The sequence below is a fragment of the Erinaceus europaeus genome, chromosome 2 (assembly GCF_950295315.1).
Source record: "Erinaceus europaeus chromosome 2, mEriEur2.1, whole genome shotgun sequence".
Lineage (NCBI taxonomy): Eukaryota > Metazoa > Chordata > Mammalia > Eulipotyphla > Erinaceidae > Erinaceus > Erinaceus europaeus.
Window position 1 is genome coordinate 7,535,101 of NC_080163.1, and position 22,334 is coordinate 7,557,434.

At 49.1% G+C, this 22,334-nt stretch overlaps 1 protein-coding gene across 1 annotated transcript; it reads right to left on the reverse strand.

Annotated features, from left to right (window-relative positions):
• Window positions 1–6,447: 6,447 nt before the first annotated feature.
• Window positions 6,448–7,926, reverse strand: LOC107523143 (zinc finger and SCAN domain-containing protein 5B-like). Its single transcript, XM_060170958.1, has 3 exons — window positions 7,866–7,926; window positions 7,419–7,616; window positions 6,448–7,154 (listed from the first exon to the last, which is right to left on the reverse strand). Exons 1-3 carry the CDS (start codon window positions 7,924–7,926, stop codon window positions 6,595–6,597), a joined length of 819 nt encoding a protein of 272 aa, XP_060026941.1. The 3' UTR covers window positions 6,448–6,594.
• Between the last annotated feature and the right edge of the window lie 14,408 nt (window positions 7,927–22,334).

Below are 22,334 nucleotides of genomic sequence, written 5' to 3' on the forward strand. Positions count from 1 at the left end.
AGACTTGACTCTCATTGGCCAGGACTGTTAGCTCCGCCCACGGAGTGACAGGTGGGGCGGCTGGTCTGTGTGCCTGGTGGGTGATTGGCAACCATTGTCAAGGACCTCCCACAGCGCCCTTCCCACATGCTTATTGGACAACGTCTTCATGGCCCGCCCCTGAGGGCCTGCAACTCGACTCCTCCTTAGATCATGGAAACACACCTCAAAAATTCCACTTCTGGGCTCTCATTGGCAGCCTTCCTTCAGAAGGCCCACCCACAGGTCGCTGTTCACGCTCTGACAGGCCAGAGGCTTAGGGCACACCCAGAAACCCTGCCAGCAATCTCATTGGCCAGTGTCCTTAGGGCACACCTAGGAAGGTCAGTTCCCCTGGACAATGATTGGCCAGCAGTCAAGAGGACACCTCACTCGGCCCTCCCACCAAACTCATTGGACAGCATTTATAAGGCCTGCCTATGAGCCACTTCTGCTCAAATCTGATTGGCCTGTATCCATAGACACACCCACAAAGCCCCATCTCAGTTCTTACTGGCAGGATGCTGTTGAGGTCCACCCCACGCTCTGATAGGCCAATTCTCAGGGTATCTCTACTAAGGCCACTTCTCCTGGTTCATGATTTGCTAGCAGTCTCAAGGACCTCCCACCCGGCCCTCCCCCACACTCACTAGGCAGTGTCTCTAAGGCCTTCCCCCAAGGTCCTTCTGCTGAACTCTGATTGGCCTGTTTCTGAAAACCTGCACCACCACCCCCAAACACATACATGGGCTCTCATTGGTGGACTGTTTTCTGAGGCCCACCTCGGGCCAGTGCCTGCGCTCTGATCAGTCAAACTCCTTGGGCACACCCAGAAACCCTGCCAGCAATCTCATTGGCCAATGTTTTTAGAGCACCGCCCACAAGCCCCAGGCCTGCTCTTGTGCTGCCCTCTCATGGACATGCAACAGAATGCAGCTGAGGACAGCAATTCAGAAGCTCCCAAGGGAGTCTTCCCAGAACAGAGAAATCCCAATCACTTGGAAAGCCAAATGGATGACTACCACATCCGAAAGGAAAGAACAAACCTTTTGGGAATCCTGTGTGCAATTCAAACCTTGATATCCACAGGGGACAAAGCCTGAGCTCTCCTCATTTCATAAAATGCTTACACACAACTACAGGGTTGGCTGCCCATTTGTGGCCACACAGCAGAATGCAGCTAAATTCCCATTCAGCAACTCCCAATGGAGTCTTCCCAGAAAACTAGAGAAAGGATGGGGATGGGAAGAGTCAAGTTGGGGATCGCCTTGGGGCAAGAATAACAGCTTCCTGAAGCCAATGTGCCTTCACACATGCAAAACCACTTGTGCAGAGTGATCTTGCTTTTGTGTGGGCACAACCCAGGTTCAAGCCCAGATCCTAGCACATTGAGAAAGGCTTCTGTGTTTCGGGCTTCCTCTCTTGCATTCTGTCTCTCTCACTTCTCTTCATTGGTACATGATGTGTGTGCATGGGTGTGATCTTATGTTTTCATTGATATATTGTTGAATAGAGACACCCAGAAACTGAGAGAAGAGGAGGAGACAGAGAGGGAGAGAGAGAAAGGGACACCTGCATCCCTGCTCCTGCAGTGCTCATGAAGCTTTTCCTCCTGCAGGTGGGGACCAGGGTCTGTGGGGCCTGAAACCTTGCACACTGCAATGTGTGCACTTACCAGGTGCATCACTGCCTGGCCCATCATAGGTGTCATCTGCTGGGGGAACAAATTCAGCCTGAAATAGTAAGCATCAATGATGATGAATACAGAGTGTTTCCTGAAAAGAAACACAAAGCAGAACTTGGACTGGAGTTGGTGTATTGCACCCAAGTAAATGGTGAAAGACTCTGGGGTAGAGGGTGTGGTGGTCAGGTCCTGGAACATGAAGGCAGAGGAGGAACTTGGTGGGTTAGATTGTTACATGGAAAACTGAGAGGAGCCGTGTGGTGGTTGCCCCTGGTTGAATGCCCATGTTACATTGTGCAAGGACCCTGATTTGAGACCTGTTTCTCACCTGAAGGGGGAAAGCTTTGTGAATGGTGAAGCAGGGCTGAAAGTGTCTCTCTGTCTCTCTTCCTCTCTACCTCCCTTTCCCACTCAATTTCTATCTCTATCCAATAAAAATGATTAAATATAATAAAAAGAAAATTAGAATACTAAGAAATATTGCAATGTAGAAACCACTCCATTTTACTTTTTTTAAAAAAGAATTTATTTATTTATTTATTTATTCATGAGAAAGATAGGAGGAGAGAAGGAACCAGCCATCGCTCTTGTACATGTGCTGCTGAAGAGGATCAAACTCAGGACCTCATGCTTGAGAGTCCATGCTTTATCTAGTGAGCCACCTCCCAGACCACATCCGTTTTACTTTTGACTGTAAACCGTTAACCCCACCCATAAGCAAAAATAAATTAATGAGGTTAAAAATAACCATTTTAAGTAAAATGTAGTTAGAGATAATTCTCTAGGACCTTGGATTTCAAATCCATCGTGCATTTGATGTCAATATTATGAACAATCTAAGACAATGTTTAGATTCCTGACAGGAAATGTTGTGTGCACCGAAAGACATTGTCAATTTAAAATCAAAGTCATTGAGCAGAAGAAAATGCTTCACATGGGATATCTGAGAAACCAGGTGGGCAGGATCTAGGAATGACTAGTACAAAACAAAAACAAAAGGAAGATACAGGGAGACCAAACTGTGGCAGAATCATCTGGACAGACTCCTGACAAAGTGAAGACTGCTTAAAAAATTCCAGACACTTGAGTGTTTGTGGAAAATAAGATTCTGGAGAATGAAAGCTAATTCATGTCTATCAAAAGTTAGACTAGAAAACAAAGAGGCGAGATCTGTGCAGTGATGGATACAATAAAGGTGATATTTGAAACACAGAATCCAGAACAATGTATCTTTTTTCAAATGTAGTGAAACCCTGGTCCAGGTATGTGGCCAGGAGCTTATGAAAGGGGAGTCACGGACAGATGTGATAATTCAGATTTAAGAACAAATAGATGGCTCAACAATCCTTAAATTGCAGGATAATTTATTTTTGCAGTCTAATTTTTAAAAGCTTGTTGATGGACAGCAAGTCTCTTGACTCTGATGTTGCAGGTTTGATTCCCAGCTCTTCTAGCCCTGACTGCTGCTCTGGGTGCTCCTTTTCTCCTTTAGCATACATGTACATCTGTATTACAATTTCTCAGAGAGTCTGGGGAGTCCGCATAATGGTTGTGCCAAAAACTTACATGCCTGAGGGTCCAGAGCCCCAGGCACAACCCCAGCACCACAGCCAGAGCTGAGCAGTGTTCTGGTAGCTCTCCCTGTGTATCTGTGTCTGTGAGTAAAATAAGCAAGGAAGTAAAATATTAATGACAGAGACAGAGAGAGAAAGAGAGAGACAGAGATCAGCAGAAACAGAGACTGGAAGAGACCACTGGGCCAAAGCCTCTTGCAAAGCAGTTACTAACAACAGTCCACACCTGGGCTGTACAGATGGTAAAGCCGCAGCCATTCAATATCCAAGGAATCTTTGGCCTCAGCCCCACAAAGACCTTTCTAGAAGCATGAGCACACGTGGCCAAGGTCACATGGAGCAGTGCTCTGCACTTCCTGTCTCTCAAGAACAAAAGGAGTCCAGACATTTAAATACCACACAGGTGAAGTGACTAGCCCAGCAGCACAGGAGTGGCAGTAGCCACCTGGCCACTTCATGGCCACCACTCGAGAGACACTGGCCACCAAGCACTGTGCCGAGGCCTTTGCCAGCATCTCCCAGGAGCTGATGTTCACTCCAGGCTCTGGTCCCCACAGCCCTCAGGTCTACCCAGCATCTGCCACCTACATTCCTAGCACACCATGACAGGTGTGTGTGGATGCCCAGAGCTTACCTCCTCTAATCTGCCAGCACAGTCACTAGGTAGCTCCCCTCACCTATAACCTACCTACAAAGACCCAGCTGTCCAGGAGCTAGCCAGCAAGCCCAGATTCTGGCTGGGCAGGACAGGGGGCACAGCAGAACGGAGATGCAAAGAGACTCTCATGTCTGCGGCTCCAAGGTGCCAGATTCAATCCCCTGACCCACCATCATCCAGCACTGAGCAGTTCTCTGATGAAAAGAATAAGAAAGAAAGGAAGGGAGAAACAAAGAAAGGAAGAAAGAAAGAAAGATGGGAGGATGTCGGGTAGTACTGCAGCAGATTAAGTGCACGTGGCGCAAAGCTAAAGGACCGGCATAAGGATCCTGGTGTGAGCTTCCGGTTCCCCACCTGCAGGGGAGTCACTTCACAGGCGGTGAAGCAGGTCTGCAGGTGTCTATCTTTCTCTCCCCCTCTCTTCCCCTCCTCTCTCCATTTCTCTCTGTCTTATCCAACAACAACAACATTAATAATTACAATAAGGGCAGCAAGAGGGAATAAGTAAATAAATAAAAATTACTTAAAGAAAGAAAGAAAGAAAGAAAGAAAGAAAGAAAGAAAGAAAGATGGAAAATGTTCATTAAAACCAAGCAGGAGACACTTGGCCCAAATGGCACAACTCTGTCCAGGGCTGAGGACTAGGTGCTGTGCTGGATGAGGAGCCAGTCTCTGAGGCCCGGCCAAGCTTCCAGGAATCTCTGGTTTTTTAACTTTTAAAAAATTTTTTATTTATAAAAAGGGAACATTGACAAAACCATAGGAAAAGAGGGGTACAACTTCACACAATTCCCACCACCAGACCTCTGTATCCCATCTCCTCCCCTGGTCCTTATCAAAGCAAGGACTGCAAAAGCTGAATAAGAGCAAAGGACTGGCATGCTTTAATGATGACTCTTTAGTCACTAGCATGCCATCCACCAGCTGGGGCCCTAACTGGGGAGTCCTGAGATTCCCAAACAAACTGGATGGGCCTAGAACTCAAAAAATCCCTCTCTCCATTGGTACGGGTCATTTCTATCAGGAACAACAAAATAGATGCCTTTGTGGGCCCCCACCCCAGGAGTCTGTGTTTGCAGATCTCCGGGTGGCAAAAGGAGAGCAGTGAAGTGCCGGGTGACTGCTCACCTCCCAGTCTACCAGCCTGGCTGTGGGAGTCCAGAATTCAGAGTTCCCACTCAGAGCCAGTCTCCACACCAAGGGAATCTCCACAAAGTGCTGACTTATGGCAGCCCACATGGAGCTACCTAACACTGTCAACCAGGGAATCATGTACACCATTCAAAAATCAGAACAGGTATATACAGTGGTTACATGTGTAACATTTTGGGGTATTTTTTTTTTTTTTTGCCTCTAGGTTATTGCCGGCGCTCAGTGCCTACACTAGGAACTCACTGCTACTGGGGCCATTTTTGCCCCATGTTTTCATTTAATAGGACAAAGAGAATTTGAGAGGGGAGGAGGAGAAAGAAAGAGACTTGCAGACTTTCTTCACTCTGTGTGAAACTTCCCCCCTGCAGGTGAGGAGCTCAGGCTTGAACCCGGATCTTTGCAGGGGTCCCGGTGCTTCCTGACATGTGTGCTTAACCCAGTGTGACACCACCCAGCCCCCTAACTGTCCTGACCTGCGGGACCTTCAACGTGGGTAAACCTAGGAGAGGGAGTGAGGACAAGAGACGCAAGAGAAATGAGACAAGACAGGATTCTGATCAAGTCTGTTTATTAGCACCAAGGAGCTGTTTTTAAGGCCGGGACAAGGTGGGAGTTAGCAGTTGGGGACAGTTAATTGACGTGGCATGTTGTCATGGTGATCAGCCGTTATCTGGAAGGTCCTGGGTGATTCATGGGGAAGTGGAGTTGGGAGACAGAAACTTATCTTTTAAGCAAGGCCCTCTGTGAACAATGGATATGTGGCCATGCCGATAGCAAGCTTGAGTGTCGGGCTGAGCTTCATTGATGGGAGACAGACGACCCAGGACTCATGGCTGGGTTGTGCGCAGTATCTCTTGATTCATGCAGGACACAGCACAATCTAAGCCGCGCTAAGCTAAACTAACTACTATATTTAAGAACTATTCTGTCCTTATATATACTGGCCAAGTAGGGTGGAAACAGGGTGTGACATAGAGAGGGTGGAGTGAAAAGTGACTGGTGAAAATCAGGGTGTGACAAGGAGAGGGGGCGGAGCAGGCGAGAATTTTACCACTGAACCACCAATGCCCTGGAGGGAGGGTGGTGCTTTATGATTTACGTAAATAGACCGCAGCTTTGAGTGGGATCAAACCAATCCCTATACAGGCATACCGGTGCTTGGTTAAGCAGAAGCCAGGGGGAGCTGGCATACTACCCAACACTTGAGGGCACATGTGGCTCCCCGTACCTAACAATTCAGTTTTCTGTAAAAATGCTAACCCCCAGCCTAGGTCCTTCTACACCATGGTGCCCCAGGACCCTCACCCTCAGAGTCCTTTACTTTGGTGCAATACCGGCTCTGTGTTTCCCCTTTGTGTTTCATGTCTCCCAACCTCCATGAATGAGATCATCCTGTATTCATCCTTCACCGTGTGGTGAAGGAGGCACATTCTTCATTTTTCTTAGCAGAGCCCCTGTTGACATAATTTCAGCAGAACCCCCTTGTGTCCCCTCCGGTCCTCAGAGGCCTAGTCAGTCTGGTCTGTGTGCTGCTTTGCGCTCTGGGCCCTGGCCAGGATCCTCTGGTGGCTCTGGGGAGAGCGGTGCAGCTTGAAGTGGCGGTTGAAGGTGCCCAGCTGCCGGAATTGCTTGTCGCACAACGTGCAGAGGTAGGGCTTCTGGCCGTTGTGGGTGCGCAGGTGCACGTTGAGGTTGCCCCGGTGGCTGAAGGCCTTGAAGCAGTGGTCGCAGCGGAAGGGGCGCTCCTGCGAGTGTACGCGCAGGTGTCCGGTCAGCGTGGACTGATGCGTGAAGGTGGCCTGGCAGGTGGGGCACTGGTAGGGCCGCATCCCCTGGTGGATGCGCATGTGCACCCGCAGGTCCGAGGGCTGCATGAAGCCATGGCCGCACTGGGTGCACTTGAAGGGCCGCTCCCCGGTGTGCGAGCGCCGGTGGATGTCGAACTGGGATTTGTAGGAGAACACTTTGCCGCAGTCCTGGCAGCGGAACTGGCCCGCAGAAGCTGCCTGTGATCCTGCTGCTCTCTGAGCATCTGCTCGTCTCTGAGCATCTGCTCGACTCTGAGAACCTGCTCGACCACCTGCTCGACTTTGAGCACCTCCTGCTCTCTGAGCACCTGCTGGATTCTGAGCACCTGCTGGACTCTGAGCACCTGCTCGACTCTGAGCAACTGTTCGACTCTGAGCACCTGCTCGACTCTGAGCACCTGCTCGACTCTGAGCACCTGCTGGACTCTGAGCACCTGCTCGACTCTGAGCACCTGCTGCTCTCTGTGCACCTGCCCGAGTCTGAACACCTGCACTTCTCTGTGCACCTGCTCCTGATTGAGCACCCGTTTGCCCTTCCCAGAGCAACCTTTCAGAAGCTCCTCTTGGCCTCAGCGAGCGCTTCTTCACCAGGTTGGGGGATTCCTCCTCAGCCCTCTGCCAGGCATTGACCTCTCCCTCTGCATCCTGTTGGGCAGTGCTCTGCGGCCTCTCCTCTGTGGTGACATCAGCTTCTCCTTGGATGAGACTGTTGTCTGATGATTCTACAGAAAAAGGAGGCAGAAATGACATTTATGTTTTTATTGATTTTCAAAAATTTATTTTGCACGGAGATAGAAATTGACAGTGAAGGGGGAGATAGAGAGACCTCTGCAGCCCTGATTCACCACTTCTGAATCTTCCCCCCGAAAGTGGATACCCGGGGCTGGAACCTGGGACGTTGTGCACTGTCTTGTGTGCGCTTAATCAGGTGTACCACCACCTGGCCCCAATTCATGTTTTTCTTCCCCCACCTTGAGGGTTACTGCTGGGGCTCAGTGCCAGCACCGTGAAGCTACTGCTGCTGGAGGTCATTTTTCCATTTTGGATGCCCTTGTTGTTATTGTTGCTATTGCTGTTGTAGTTGTTGGCTAGGACACAGAGAAATCGAGAGAGGAGGGGAAGACAGAGAGAGGAGAGAAAGACAAACCTGAAAACCTGCTTCACCACTTGTGAAGTGACCCCCCCTCCAGGTGTGGAGCCGGGGCTTAAACCGGGATCCTAAACCCAGTTCCTGTGCTTCTCGCCATGTGTGCTGAGCCTGCTGTGCTACCGCCAGACTCCACATGGCCCCTCTGTTTATGCTTTCAAAAATACGTATTCATTGATTATTGGACAGAGACACACAGAAATTGAGACAGAAGTGGGAGGTAGAGACTGAGACAGCAGGCTGGGTGTGGCACGCTGGGCTGAGCACACATGTTACAATGTGCAATCATCTGGGTTCCAGCTCCCGGCCCCACCTTCAGGGGGAAAGCTTTGTAAGTGGTGAAGCTGTGCCGGTGTCCCTCTGTGTCTATTCCTCCCTATGACCCCCTTTACTCTTGATTTCTGGCTGTCTCTATCCAATAAAGATACCAAACATCATTTTTAAAAAAGGGGGAAGAGGAGGACAAAAAGGAATAGGAATAGAAGGAGTAACAGGAGGAAAATAGAGGAGTAGAAAGAATAGGAAGAGGAGGAGGAAGATGGGGGAGAGAAGGAGGGGAGAAAGAGAATGAAGAGATGAAGGAGGAAGAGATGGACAAGGAGAAAGTGGAGAGGCAGAAGTAGGAGGAGAAAGGAGAGAGGAGTAAGGGAAGGAGCAGGTGGAGGAACCGAGATCCAGGAACTCCGCAGAGCCAGAGCTGGGGGGGGGGAGGGAGACAGGGGCACCAGGAGAGGGGACACCCCCAGATCCCAGTCTCTGCAAAAAGACCCAGTCCAGCACCCTCACTGCCCAGGACACTCACCGCTCTGGGAGGGCTGAAGCTTCAGAGATGCCTCCCCTGCTGGCTCTTGTCTGTCACCATTCAGCTCAGGTTCCAGCTTCTGGGGGGCTCTCCCACTCTTGTTTTCTGAAGTAACCCCTATCAGGATAACATCCTGTACCTGTAGGGGAAGAAGCAGGCATGGTGAGTAGATTCAGGGAGCAGGCAGAGCTCTCGCATCCTTCCTTTCGCTGTCTGACCTGAAGCACCAGCCCCCAGCCTCCTAGGTCTGATGAGCCCACCACCCGGAGCACCCCATTCCCCACAAGCATGAGCCTGTCCTCATGGCTGCTCTCCTGCACCACCTGTCAGGAGCCTTCACCCTGAAGCAGAGTCAGGCTACCCTGATGTGAATGGCAGTGAACTCAGCCCCAGGCTCAGCCCTGCAGCCAGCTGGGGTCTGTCTCAGGGTTTGGAGAGATCCCTGCCCCTACTTCATGTATACAGCAATTTCCCACCCACTGGCAGCCTCAGGTGCCTGCATATTTTTAAAATGTCTTGGGGGAGCAAATGCCTCCAGCTGGGAACCCCTTGCTTTAGGATTGGAGTGGTTCAGGTGGCTGGTGCTCCACACTCAGGGATCAGAACTGTCCTGCTCTCTGCCTCAGCCCCAAGAGTCCCCACTGCCTCCCCTCTTCCCACCCTCAGGGCTCCACACTCTCACCTGCTCTCTTGTCATATCCTTGTCTTCCTCAACTTTCTGCTGCTCTGGGCAGCTTTGGGGACCCATCTCCTGAGGTTCATGGCTCAGGGAGGCCTGGGCACCCATGGTCAAGTCCAGTTTACCATCCAGGCTGCTGACCCCCACTGGGGTAATCTCCATGGCCTCTGCAGCCTGATTTTCCATGGGACGTGTCATTTCTGAATCATGCAGGATGATCTAAAGACAAATGAAACATCAGCCTTGAGAGCCTGAACATGGTTCTCCAATCACACCCCACCTCCCATGGCACTGAAACATCTCCCAAAGTGTTTGTCAAAAGCAGTGGACTCTATCCTGCAGTCTCAACAGTTCATAATTCTTTGAATGGTGGGGGAAGGTTATGGTTTATAGCAGAGTAGTTCACAGAAAGACAGAGCGAATGGGCATAGTGTGTGAGGGCTTATATCTCATGGTAAGGGATATAAACTATAGTAACAAGAGTGCTTGAACAAACACCAAACTAAAGAGCTGCAGAGACTTGCTCATGTTCTAAGGAGCAGTGGTTCATTATCATTCCAGGGACACCCTTCAAGAAATGGCTGATTCTGATGCCTTTTGAGTGTTGTCCTGCAGGAACATCTCCACTGTTTCTGCCCCTCCACAGGACACAAGGACGAAGGAGGGTGGAGATGGGGATGGACATGACCTTCGAGAGGCTCAGAACTGTCCTTCTAGGCTTCCCAGCATCCCCTGGTCAGTCTCGTACACTGTCTCAGCTTCAAGTGCTCCCCAGAGAGCCCCCATTGCCTACCCTCTCCCGACCCTCAGGGCTCCACACTCTCACCTGCTCTGTTGCCACTCCCTTGTTTTCCTCAAGTTTTGGCTGCTCTGGGGGAACTTGGGGTCCCATCTCCTGAGGATCATGGCTCAAGGAGGCCTGGGCACACATGGTCAACTCCAGTGGACCGTCCAGGCTGCTGGCCACCACTGGCGTCATCACCATGGCCTCCACGGCTTGATTTTTCATGGGAAATGTAATTTCTGAATCGTCCATGATAGTCTGAGAACAAAGGAAACAACATCAGCCTTGAGACCCAGGACATGTATCTGAAAGTCCCACCCCATCTCCCACGGCACTGAAACTTTTCTGAAAGGTCCTGTAAAAAGCTCTGACTCTAGCCTGCAGCCTCACCACTTTATACTTCTTTAAATGGTGGGGAAGGTTATGCTTTACAGTACAGTAGTTGGCAGAAGGACATAGGGACTGGCATGACCTGTGAGGGTCTCACAACTGTCCTGCCCTCTGCCTCAGCCCCAAGAGTCCCCACTGCCTCCCCTCTCCCCACCCTCAGGGCTCCACACTCTTACCTGTTCTCTTGTCATGTCCTTGTCTTCCTCAACTTTCTGCTGCTCTGGGCAGCCTTGAGGACCCATCTCCTGAGGTTCATGGCTCAGGGTGGCCTGGGCACCCATGGTCATGTCCAGTTTACCGTCCAGGCTGCTGGCCCCCACTGGGGTAATCTTCATGGCCTCTGCAGCCTGATTTTCCATGGGATGTGTCATTTCTGAATCATGCAGGATGGTCTAAAGACAAATGAAACATCAGCTTTGAGAGCCTGAACATAGTTCTCCAATCACACCCCACCTACCATGGCACTGAAACATCTCCCAAAGCGTTTGTCAAAAGCAGTGGACTCTATCCTGCAGTCTCAACAGTTCATAATTCTTTGAATGGTGGGGGAAGGTTATGGTTTATAGCAGAGTAGTTCATAGAAAGACAGAGCGAATGGGCATAGTGTGTGAGGGCTTATATCTCATGGTAAGGGATATAAACTATAGTAACAAGAGCACTTGAACAAACACCAAACTAAAGAGCTGCAGAGACTTGCTCATGTTCTAAGGAGCAGTGGTTCATTATCATTCCAGGGACACCCTTCAAGAAATGGCTGATTCTGATGCCTTTTGAGTGTTGTCCTGTAGGAACATCTCCACTGTTTCTCCCCCTCCACAGGACACAAGGACGAAGGAGGGTGGAGATGGGGCTGGACATGGCCTTCGAGTGGCTCAGAACTGTCCTTCTAGGCTACCCAGCATCCCCTGGTCGGTCTCGTACACTGTCTCAGCTTCAAGTGCTCCCCAGAGAGCCCCCATTGCCTACCCTCTCCCGACCCTCAGGGCTCCACACTCTCACCTGCTCTGTTTCCACTCCCTTGTTTTCCTCAAGTTTTGGCTGCTCTGGGGGAACTTGGGGTCCCATCTCCTGAGGTTCATGGCTCAAGGAAGCCTGGGCACACATGGTCAACTCCAGTGGACCGTCCAGGCTGCTGGTTTCCACTGGCGTCATCACCATGGCCTCCACGGCTTGATTTTTCATGGGAAATGCAATTTCTGAATCGTCCATGATAGTCTGAGAACAAAGGAAACAACATCAGCCTTGAGACCCAGGACATGTATCTGAAAGTCCCACCCCATCTCCCATGGCACTGACACTTTTCTGAAAGGTCCTGAAAAAAGCTCTAACTCTAGCCTGCAGCCTCACCACTTTATACTTCTTTAAATGGTGGGGAAGGTTATGCTTTACAGTACAGTAGTTGGCAGAAGGACATAGGGACTGGCATGGCCTGTGAGGGTCTCACAACTGTCCTGCCCTCTGCCTCAGCCCCAAGAGTCCCCACTGCCTCCCCTCTCCCCACCCTCAGGGCTCCACACTCTCACCTGCTCTCTTGTCATGTCCTTGTCTTCCTCAACTTTCTGCTGCTCTGGGCAGCCTTGGGGACCCATCTCCTGAGGTTCATGGCTCAGGGAGGCCTGGGCACTCATGGTCAAGTCCATTTTACCATCCAGGCTGCTGGCCCCCACTGGGGTAATCTCCATGGCCTCTGCAGCCTGATTTTCCATGGGAAATGTCATTTCTGAATCATGCAGGATGGTCTAAGGACAAATGAAACATCAGCCTTGAGAGCCTGAACATGGTTCTTCAATCACACCCCATCTCCCATGGCACTGAAACATTTCCCAAAGCACTTGTCAAAAGCAGTGCACTCTAGCCCACAGCCTCACCAGTTCATCAATGTTTAGATCATTATTTTTGGGGGGGAGGGGATTAATGGTTCACAGTACAGTAGCTGACACAGTACAGTGTAGTTGACACATTTCTCAACTCCCTGTGATGGGTGTCTGCAATAAACTTTTTTTAAACCAGGGATTCTGATATTTTCCAGGTCTTCATTTTTTTTCTTCAAAATTTCCTTCTCTTCCTCTATCTGCCTTTCTCTTATGCCAGAGTACTGCACAGCTCTGGTTTATGGTGGTACAAGGTGTTAAACCTGGGTCCTTGAAGACTTAGGCATGGAAATCTTCTGCATAACCTTTCTGCTGTTTCATCCTGCCTATTTTTTTCTTTGTTTTTCTTTCTTTCCCACTCTCTGTTTAACAAGTTCATATATATTTGGGAAAAAAAACTCATCTCTTCTTCTTCTTTTTTTTTTTTTTTTACCAGATCCCTCCTCAACTCAGGCTTATGTTGGTGCTGGGGATTGAACCATTGAACCAGGGACCTTTGGTGCTTCAGTCTTTTTGCAGAACTATGGTGCTGTCTTCCCATTTTTCATGGTATTTCTTTTTAAAGCAAGATTCTGGAGGGCCACACGTACCTGCACCCGTGAGGTGTCTTCCTTTGCTTGAAGTCTCTGCTTCTCGACAGAGATATGGGGGCTGTTTCCTTGAGGACTGGGGCTCAGGAAGACCTGGGGATTCATGGACAAGTCGAGCAGAGCATCCACGCAGTTGACTTCCACCGGGGTCCTGCCCAGGTTTCGCAGAAGATATTGCTGTTGGTCGATGGTGATCACCCTCTGGGAGAAAGATGAGAAGACCTGTCAGCTGTCCACCTCAAGCTGTGCTCTGCTCCCTGACCCGACCACCAGCCCTTCCACACTATGGAGACCAACAAGCTGTTTATATGGAACAAAAAAATATCCCAATCCTGGGGCCTGGTGGTGGTGCATCTAGTTGATCACACATGTTACCATGTGCAAGGTATGAGTTCAACCCCCTCCTCCCCACATGCAACAGAGAAGCTTCAGAAGTGTGAAGTTGGGCTGCAGGTGTCTCTGTCTTCTACCTCCCCGTTCCCCCTCTATTTCCCTGTCTCTCTATGTGATAGTAAATAAGGCCACTGTCCCACAATGGTGACAACCTGCAAGGTCCCCAAATGGCCATGAGCTTTAATTTCATTATTTATATATTTATTTATTTGTTTATTTAGCCTCCAGGATCCCTGAGGCTTGATGACAGCACTACAAATCCACTGCTCCTGGTGGCCTTTACTTTCCCATTTTTTCTAATGGGTAGGAAAGAGAAATTATGGGGGTGGGTAAGAGCTAGACAGATAAATGATAGATAAAGAGAGACACCTGTAGACCTGCTTCAGTTCAATGCTCCTAGTGGCCTTTATTTCCCCTTTTTTTCTGTTGGATAGGAAAGAGAAATTGTGGTGGTGGGAGATAGATAGATAAATGATAGAGAAAGAGAGACACCTGCAGACATGCTTCAGTTCTCAGGAAATATCTGCCGTGCAGGTGGGGAGCTGCGGGGCCTGAACCCAGGTCCTAATATGGGTGCTTGCCTTTTGTACTATGTGCTCTTAACAGAATGTGCCAAGGCCCAGGCCCACATCATGGCCTTTGTTATGGGATGAAACCAGCCAGTCTTGCACATGCTGGTCAGGGGAGTGTCCCTCACCCTGACCCCCAGTAACCTGAGGAGGCCACCCCAGTTGCTCACCCTGAAGGCCTCCCGAGTGTCCTGTCCCAGTCTCACTCCCTGGAGCTGTCCACTCAGATCTGGACACACATAGCAAAGCCAGCATCCCCCCATCTGACGTTCACCCTGGCTCAGCCCCCATGAACACACTGCATTGGCATCTGTGTTCTAGATATTTTAGAAGCTTCTAGAGTCTCCCAGATTACACACACACACACACACACACACACACACACACACACACAAACCAAGGTCTCTCCTGACAGCAGACACTCTGCACTAACCCCGATGCCTCCCAACACCCATCCCCCAGCACCACCTCCACCTCCTCCTCACTCACCCAATTCTGGGGTGCACTGTGGTCTCGGGGTGCCTCCAGGTTCCTCAGCAGGTGCTCCAGCTCAGCACATGTCTGCACCTCACCCTCCAGCACCAGGGCCTGCAGCTCAGGGGTGCTGGAGATGAGGAGCTGCTCCAGCACCAGCTGGTCCAGGATCTGCTCCTTGGAGCGCAGGTCAGGGCGCAGCCAGTTCCGGCACAAACCCTGGAGGCTGCTCAGGTGCTGCAGGGGGTTCAGGCCCTCTGCACTGAAGTTGCGGAAGCAGACATTCCAGGACATGCACAGGCTGGACTCCTTTGGGACAGTTGGGGTGGGTATGGAACCAGCACCGTGCTGGGTGGGCTCCTGAAGCTCACAGTCTGTGGCACCCTGGGTCCGGAGCTCCGGATTATGCTCCACGAGGTGGCCTCTGGTCTCCTGGTGGTGTATCTGTTGGATAACACACGTTACCAGGTGCAAGGACATGAGTTCAAGCCCCCACTCCCCACCTGCAGACGGATCCTTCAGAAGTGTGAAGTTGGGCTGCAGGTGTCTCTTTCTTCTCCCTTCCTTTCCCTCTCTTTCTCTGTTTCTATGTGATAAATAAATAAGGCCACTGTCCTACAATGGGGACAGCCTGCAAGGCCCCAAATGGCCATGTGCTTTAGTTTTATTGTTTATATATTTACTTATTTGTTGCCTCCAGGATTAATGCTGGGGCTCGGTGCCTGCACTACCAATACACTGCTCCTAGCAGCCATTTAAGCCCCCCCTTTTTTTAACCCTTGTTGTTTATCATGTTGCTATTATTGTTGTCGATGTTGATGGGTAGGAGAGAGAAAAATTGAGAGAGGAGGGGAAGACAGAGAGAGTAGAGAAAGATAGATACTTGCAGATCTGCTTCACCACTTGTGAATATACACCCCCTGCAGGTGGGAAGCTGGAGGCTCAAACCAGGATCATTACACTTGACACCATGTGCACTTAAGCCAGTGTCCTCAACTCTCTGCACTACTGCCAGACTCCTTATTATTTATTTCCTTATTTTGCTTCCAAGTTCCTGGGGCTTGATGCCCGTACTGTGAAGCCACTGCTTCTTGTGGACAGTTTTTCCATTTTTTTAATTGGATAGGGTAGAGAAGTTGAGGGGAGATAGATAGTACATAGATGATGCTAGAGAAAGAGAGACACCTGCAGACCTGCTTCACAGTTAGTGAAGTGTCCTTCCTGCAGGTGGGAGCTTGGGACCTTGAACCTGGATGCTTCCACTTTGAACTATGCCCTTAACTAAATGCACCAAGGCCCAGAACCCATCATGGGCTTTGTTATGGGATGAAACCAGCCAGTCTTGCAGATGCTGGTCAGGGGAGGGTCCCTCACCCTGACCCCCAGTGACCTGAGGTGGCCACCCCGGTTGCTCACCCTGAAGGCCTCCAGGGTGTCCTGTCCCAGTCTCACCCTGTGGAGCTGTCCACTCAGATTCAGCCAGCATCCCCCCATCTGGTGTTCACCCTGGCTCAGCCCCACGTGAAGACGCTGCATTGGCATCTGTGTTCTAGATATTTTAGAAGCTTCTAGAGCCTCCCCAGATTACCCCCCACAAACAAACACGCCAACAGTCTCTCCTGACAGCAGACATTCTGCACTGACCCCTATTCCTCCCAACACCCGCCCCCCAGCACCACCTCCACCTCCTCCTCACTCACCCAATTCTGGGGTGCACTGTGGTCTCGGGGTGCCTCCAGGTTCCTCAGCAGGTGCTCCATCTCAGCACATGTCTGCACCCCAACCTTCAGCACCAGGGCCTGGAGCTCAGGGGTGCTGGAGATGAGGAACTGCTCCATCACCAGCTGGTCCAGGATCTGCTCCTTGGAGCGCAGGTCAGGGCGCAGCCAGTTCCGGCACAGCCCCTGGAGGGTGCTCAGGTGCTTCAGGGGGTGCAGGCCCTCTGCCCTGAAGTTGCGGAAGCAGGAATTCCAGGACCTGCACAGGATGGCCTCCATTGGAACAGCTGGGGCGGGTATTGAACCGGCACTGTACTGTGGTACCCTGGGTTCAGAGCTCTGGATTATGCTCCACGAGGTGGCCTCTGGTCTCCTGGTTGGTGTGTCTGGGGGAGAGAGAAGAGAGAGTGTTGGGGGAAGTCTTAGAGAACCACCTTCTTCTGTATTTTTTTTTTTAAATAAATTTCAACTTTATTTTCCTTAACAGAACAGAGAAATTGAGACGGGTGAGAGATGGAAAGGGGGGAGAGGGGAAGAGAGACCAGCAGCCCTGTATCACCACTTCTGAAGCACTCCTGAGGACTGGGGGCTTGAACCTGAGTCCTTAAGTTTGATGACACACACATGGCAATACTGGAGGCCCCTCCACCCTTCCCCCAAACCTGCTGAACCTGCATGTCCTCAGCCCCAGATGACTGGAGGCTGCACTTTGCCTATCAATCCCTCCCCAGAGGGAAGCACAGATGAGTGGCCCTTCTGACATCTCTAACTGGGACAAATATCGTTTTTGTTTGTCTCTTTTGGTAGAGCCAGGGCCTCATGCATGCATGAGTTCACTGTCCTCTTGTCAGCGAGGGAGAGAGAAAGAGAGAGAAAGAGAGAGAGAGACCACAGCACTAGGTCTCCCTCGTTTGCCTCAGCACCTCCAGCTGTGTGTTGTCAGCACTGCAAGCTGGGTTTCGACTGACAAGTCATGCCCTGTCCTACACACCTACATCTCTCTCCAGCTGCTTCCTGCCCCTCTAACAGAGATCTCTGCAGGACATTTCCATAATCCATTTAAACGTGTCCTGTTCTCCATCCCATCCAGACAGGAACACAGAATACATCCAGGTACTGCAGAGAAAAGCCTGAAATCCACTGCAACCTAAGAGCTCTGTGAGAAAGTGTGACCTAAGGTGAAGTCCAAGAGATTGATTTGTCCCTGAAAGGAAGGGAAGAGGGTGGGAGGATTGTGGACATTGCTGTGTTTACTGGCTCGGTGAAGAATTCAAGGACCACACCTAGTGGGTGCTGTGTGAGCACCTCAGGTCCTCTCAGGCCTGTCATCTCCCAGGGAGCCTGTGCCCAGGGAAAGGTCCTGCACCTCCCAGCTCCAGACCATCCCCCCATCCCCTTCCATCCAGAGGAGTACAGGAGTCTCAGCCCAGGAAATGTATTTTCATCTGTCTTGAGGGCTGGTTGGTGGAACCCAACTATGTGCCAGGACCTGTTTTCAAAACCCCAAATCTGACAAGTGTGCCCTCTCTCTCTCTCTAGATATAGATATAGATATAGATAGATACAGATAGGTAGATAGAGATAGAGATAAAGAAATATAGATGATATAGATATATACTTAAATCCTGTTGAATAAAAAGGAGAGGGTTGGGTAGATAGCATAATGTTTATGCAAAAAGACTTTTATCCCTGAGACCCTAAGGTCCCAGGTTAATCCCCAGTAACACCTTAAGCCAGAGCTGAGCAGTGGTCTTTTTTCTCTGTACCTCTCTCATTAAATAAATTCAAAATGGAGGGTGGGGGAGTGGAAGGAAGGAATGAAGAAGATGGCCGCTAGGAGCTGTGAATTTGTGATGGTGGCACCAAGCCTCAGTGATAACTCTGGTGGCAATAAAATAAATGAAAAGGAAAAAAAAGTCTCATATCTCAGCAAGTAGTCAGCATCTAGAGTGCTGGTCTAGCAAATAGGAGGTCCTGGGTTTGACCCTTGGCAAGACATATGCTAGAGTGACCCTCAGGCTCTCTTCCTCTCTCTTCATAAACACAAAAAAGTAAAACCCAAGCTCGGGGCACATTCAGCAATCACAGTCCTCAGAAGACAAATGGATAGGAAACACTACGTAGCCCCTCCTACCTCCTAGAACCTCTGAATATTAAACCTCTTGATCCCTTGTGGAAAACAATCTAAGTGGCCTGGAGGATGACACACTGACTGTAAACTCATGCCTGAGGCTCTGAAGTCACAGGCTCTGTCTCCTGCATCACCATAAACTAGAGCTGAGAAGGGCTCTGCTAAAACTAAAAGTAAAGATGTCCATCTTCCTGCAGATAGAACCTTAGCGCAGCTGGACCCCCGCCGTCCCCTCTCCCCCCGCTCACCTGACTCTACCCCCCAAGAATGGGAACAATATTCCCACTTAGCTGAGTCTGACAAGGGATGGGAGTTAGTCCAGGGTGCAGAGATCCCATTGCTGGGAAAACAGCTGTAGCTGATGCCCTGAGGCATAGCTAGAGCTTCCCAGCAGGCCCCGGGACACCCAACTCACCTCCTCTGCAAGTCGGCTTGGTCTCCAAGTGGTCAAGACAGTCTTGGGTCCAACAATGTCTATGTGGTTTCCACCTGGTTTCTACCAGATTATTACCTGTTCTCACCCACTCTGTGTGTTCTCAGGCCGGCTCTTCTGGCCTCTTTATACTCAGGACACTCCCTGGAGCATTTCCAGTTTCCACCAATCAGAATCACTTCCTCCAGGACCCACCTTATGGCACAACAGGGCAGGGCTGAATGGATTATTTGATGCTGAGGTATCAGAAAGTAGCAAGAGATTTAGATCCACGCATTTGAATCAGCTTGATTCACTTTTTAAAAAAATGTGAATGTATCTTAAATTATTTAATTTCAACTGAGTTGAGGAGGAGTTGGGGAGACTGCACAGTGGTCATGTACAGATTTTCTCTTTTAATTTTTTATATCTATACACCTCTTGTGTATTTTATTTATTATTTATTATTATTTTTATTGCCTCCAGGGTCATTGTTTGGGCTCAGTGCCTGCACTATGAATCCACTGCTCCCGGAGGCTATTTTTTCCCCTTCTGTTGCCCTTGTACTGTATCACTGTTGTTATATATTTTTTTAAAGAACTTATTTATTTATGAGAAAGATAGGCAGAGAAAGAAAGAACCAAACATCACTCTGGTACATGTGCTGCTGGGGATTGAACTCAGTACCTCATGGTTGAGAATCCAGTGCTTTATCCACTACACTACCTCCCGGACCACTGTATTCTTGTTATTTTTATTATTATTGCTGTCATTGAAAGAGGAAGAGAAAGATAGACACCTACAGAACTGCTTCACCACTTCTGAAGTGACCCCCTGCAGGTGGGGATCCTGAAGATCTAATCTAGATCCTTATGCTGGTCTTTGTGCTTTGCAAGATGTGCACTTAATCCACTGAGCTACTGCCTGGCCCCTACATCATGTTTTCTTTTTTAGCTTCTCTCCTTTCTTCCTTTCTTTCTTTCTTTCTTTCTTTCTTTCTTTCTTTCTTTCTTTCTTCCTTCCTTCCTTTCTTTCTTTCTCTCTCTCTTTCTTTCTTTCTTTCTTTCTTTCTCTCTTTCTTCCATTATTCTGCTCTTTCCTTCCTTCTTTCATTGTCACCAGGGTTATTGTTGGAACTTGGTTTCAGCACTACAAATCTACTGCTCCTGATGGACGTTGTTTCCCTTTTTATTTTATTTTATTTCCTACTCTATTGGATAGAACAGAGAAATGAAGAGAGGAGCGGGAGGGAGAGAAGGAGAAACATAAGCACCTATAGACCTGCTTCACCACTTGTGAAACTGTGCCCCTGAAGCTGGGGAGCAGGGTTCGAACCCCAGGTCTTCCTGAGCCATGTAATATGTGCCTTTAACTAGGTCCAACATGGCCCAGTCTCTCTTTCCCTTTCTCCTCCTACTTTTACTCTTTCTCTTCCTCTGTGCTTCTCCTCCCCCAGTTATGCCTGAGGTCATCATTTACAGAATCAATCTATCATCACCATAAAAACTGAGCAGCAATATTGCATCAAAAGAAAGGAAGGAAGGAAGAAAGAAAAAGGAAGGGAGAGAGGGATGGAAAGGAAGGACATTTGGAAAAAAGAGAATATTAACTTTCATATCTTCATCCAGATTCCTGTACTGATGAGACTCCAGGCTTCTATCTGATTGAGCTATTTCCCCAGCTTTAAAATTATTTCTTTATGATCATTTTAAAATGTAGAGACAGAACAGCAGAGAGAGAAAGAGACCCCAGCACAGAATCTTCCTTCAGTGTGGTGGGGACCAGGCTGCAACTAGTATGGATCGTGTCCACATCAAAGCAGCACTATCCAAATGAGCCATTTCGTCTGCACCTGGGGATTGTGTGTATGCATGTATTTATCTCTTTGTACCAGGTGAATGTGCAGCTTTGGTTTGTGGTCATGCGAAGGAATTGAATTGGGGATTTTCAAGCTTAAGGTATAGAAGTCTTCTGCACAGTTGTTATGCTGTCTTCCCCTGTTCATAGTTTTTTTTTTATTACTGGGGGGATTAATGGTGTACAGCCAAAAATAAAATATGGTAACAAAAATAAAATACAGTGGTTTGTATGTGTATAACATTTCTCAGTTTTCCACATAACAATTCAACCCCCTCTTGGTCCTCTGACATCATGTTCCAAGACCTGAACCCTTCCACATCCCCAACCCCAGAATTCTTTACATTGGTGTCTTCCCCTCCTCTCTCAATTTCTCTCTGCCCTATCCAACAGCAATGACATCGATAATAACCACAATGATAAAACAACAAGGGCAACAAAGGGAAAAACACAGCCTCCAGGAGCAATGGATTCATGGTGCAGGCACCTAGCCCCAGTAATAACCCTTGTTATAAAAAAATCAATCAATCAATCAATTAAAATATTGGTTTGTGATAAATGGTACTAGTTGTAGCTTGGACTCCTGCCCACAGGTCTGGCCACTCCCAACTTTCCTTCCAGAGAACCTGCCTTGGCTCTCAGAGATGTGTGTCTCTCTCTCTTCCTTATGGTCTCCACTCCCTACTTCTCCAACCCCAGATTTGTTTCCTAATATTTCAAGCCAAAGCCTAGGAGGACTGTGTGAATCATTCCCTGAGCCTCTGACCATCCTGAACTGGCTCATCAAGGCCTCAGTTCCCCTCCTTTCTTCACGTCTCCTCTCCTCTCTTCTCCTCTCCTTTCCTCTCTTCTTATCTCCTCTCCTCTCCTCCCTCCCTCTTTTTCTTTTCTTTTCGTTTTTATATACATATATTTTTAATGAAAGATAGAGGAAGACACACAGGGTAAGACCAGAGTCCTCCTAAGCTCTGGCTGATGGTAGAGCTGGAGACTGAAGCTCTGAGCTTCAAGAATTAAAATCTTTCTGCAGAACCATTGTGCTGTCACCTCAACTCCTCTCTTTTTCTTCGTGAGAAGTCTGACTACCCAAGGGCTTGGATACAGCCTGTAAGTAAATCAAGGTTGTGTAGGACTATTCTACATAGACCCTCTGCCCATTCCCCATGCACCCCACCACCCAGATTGGGTGTTGGAGAGAGGGACATGATCCATTCCCTTTCTTGTTGGGTCAGTGAAGAAGGGCCCTTGAGGGAATCGACCACTGGTGCACAGGGTTAAGCACACTTAGTACAGAAGGGCCATTCCCCTGACATTGTCTGCTGCTCTTCTCTCCTCAGTGCTCTTCCCTCTTCCTGAACCAGACAGACATGGATTTCTCCAAGGGGCCATTTCCCACTTCAATCTCCTCCCACCCAACACTGAATGGAATCAGTCAGAGCAAAGATGCCAATTGGGAAGTTGGATCTCTTCCTTCATTTTCTCAAGCAATTCAGTATTTATTGGAAAATTAAGAGTATATACAGAAGCCAAATCACTCTTTTCCTTTAACCTCCTCTATTTTATTTTATTTTAAAATTTTACAAGTGATTTAGTAATGGTGAACAAGGTTGTAAGATAACATGG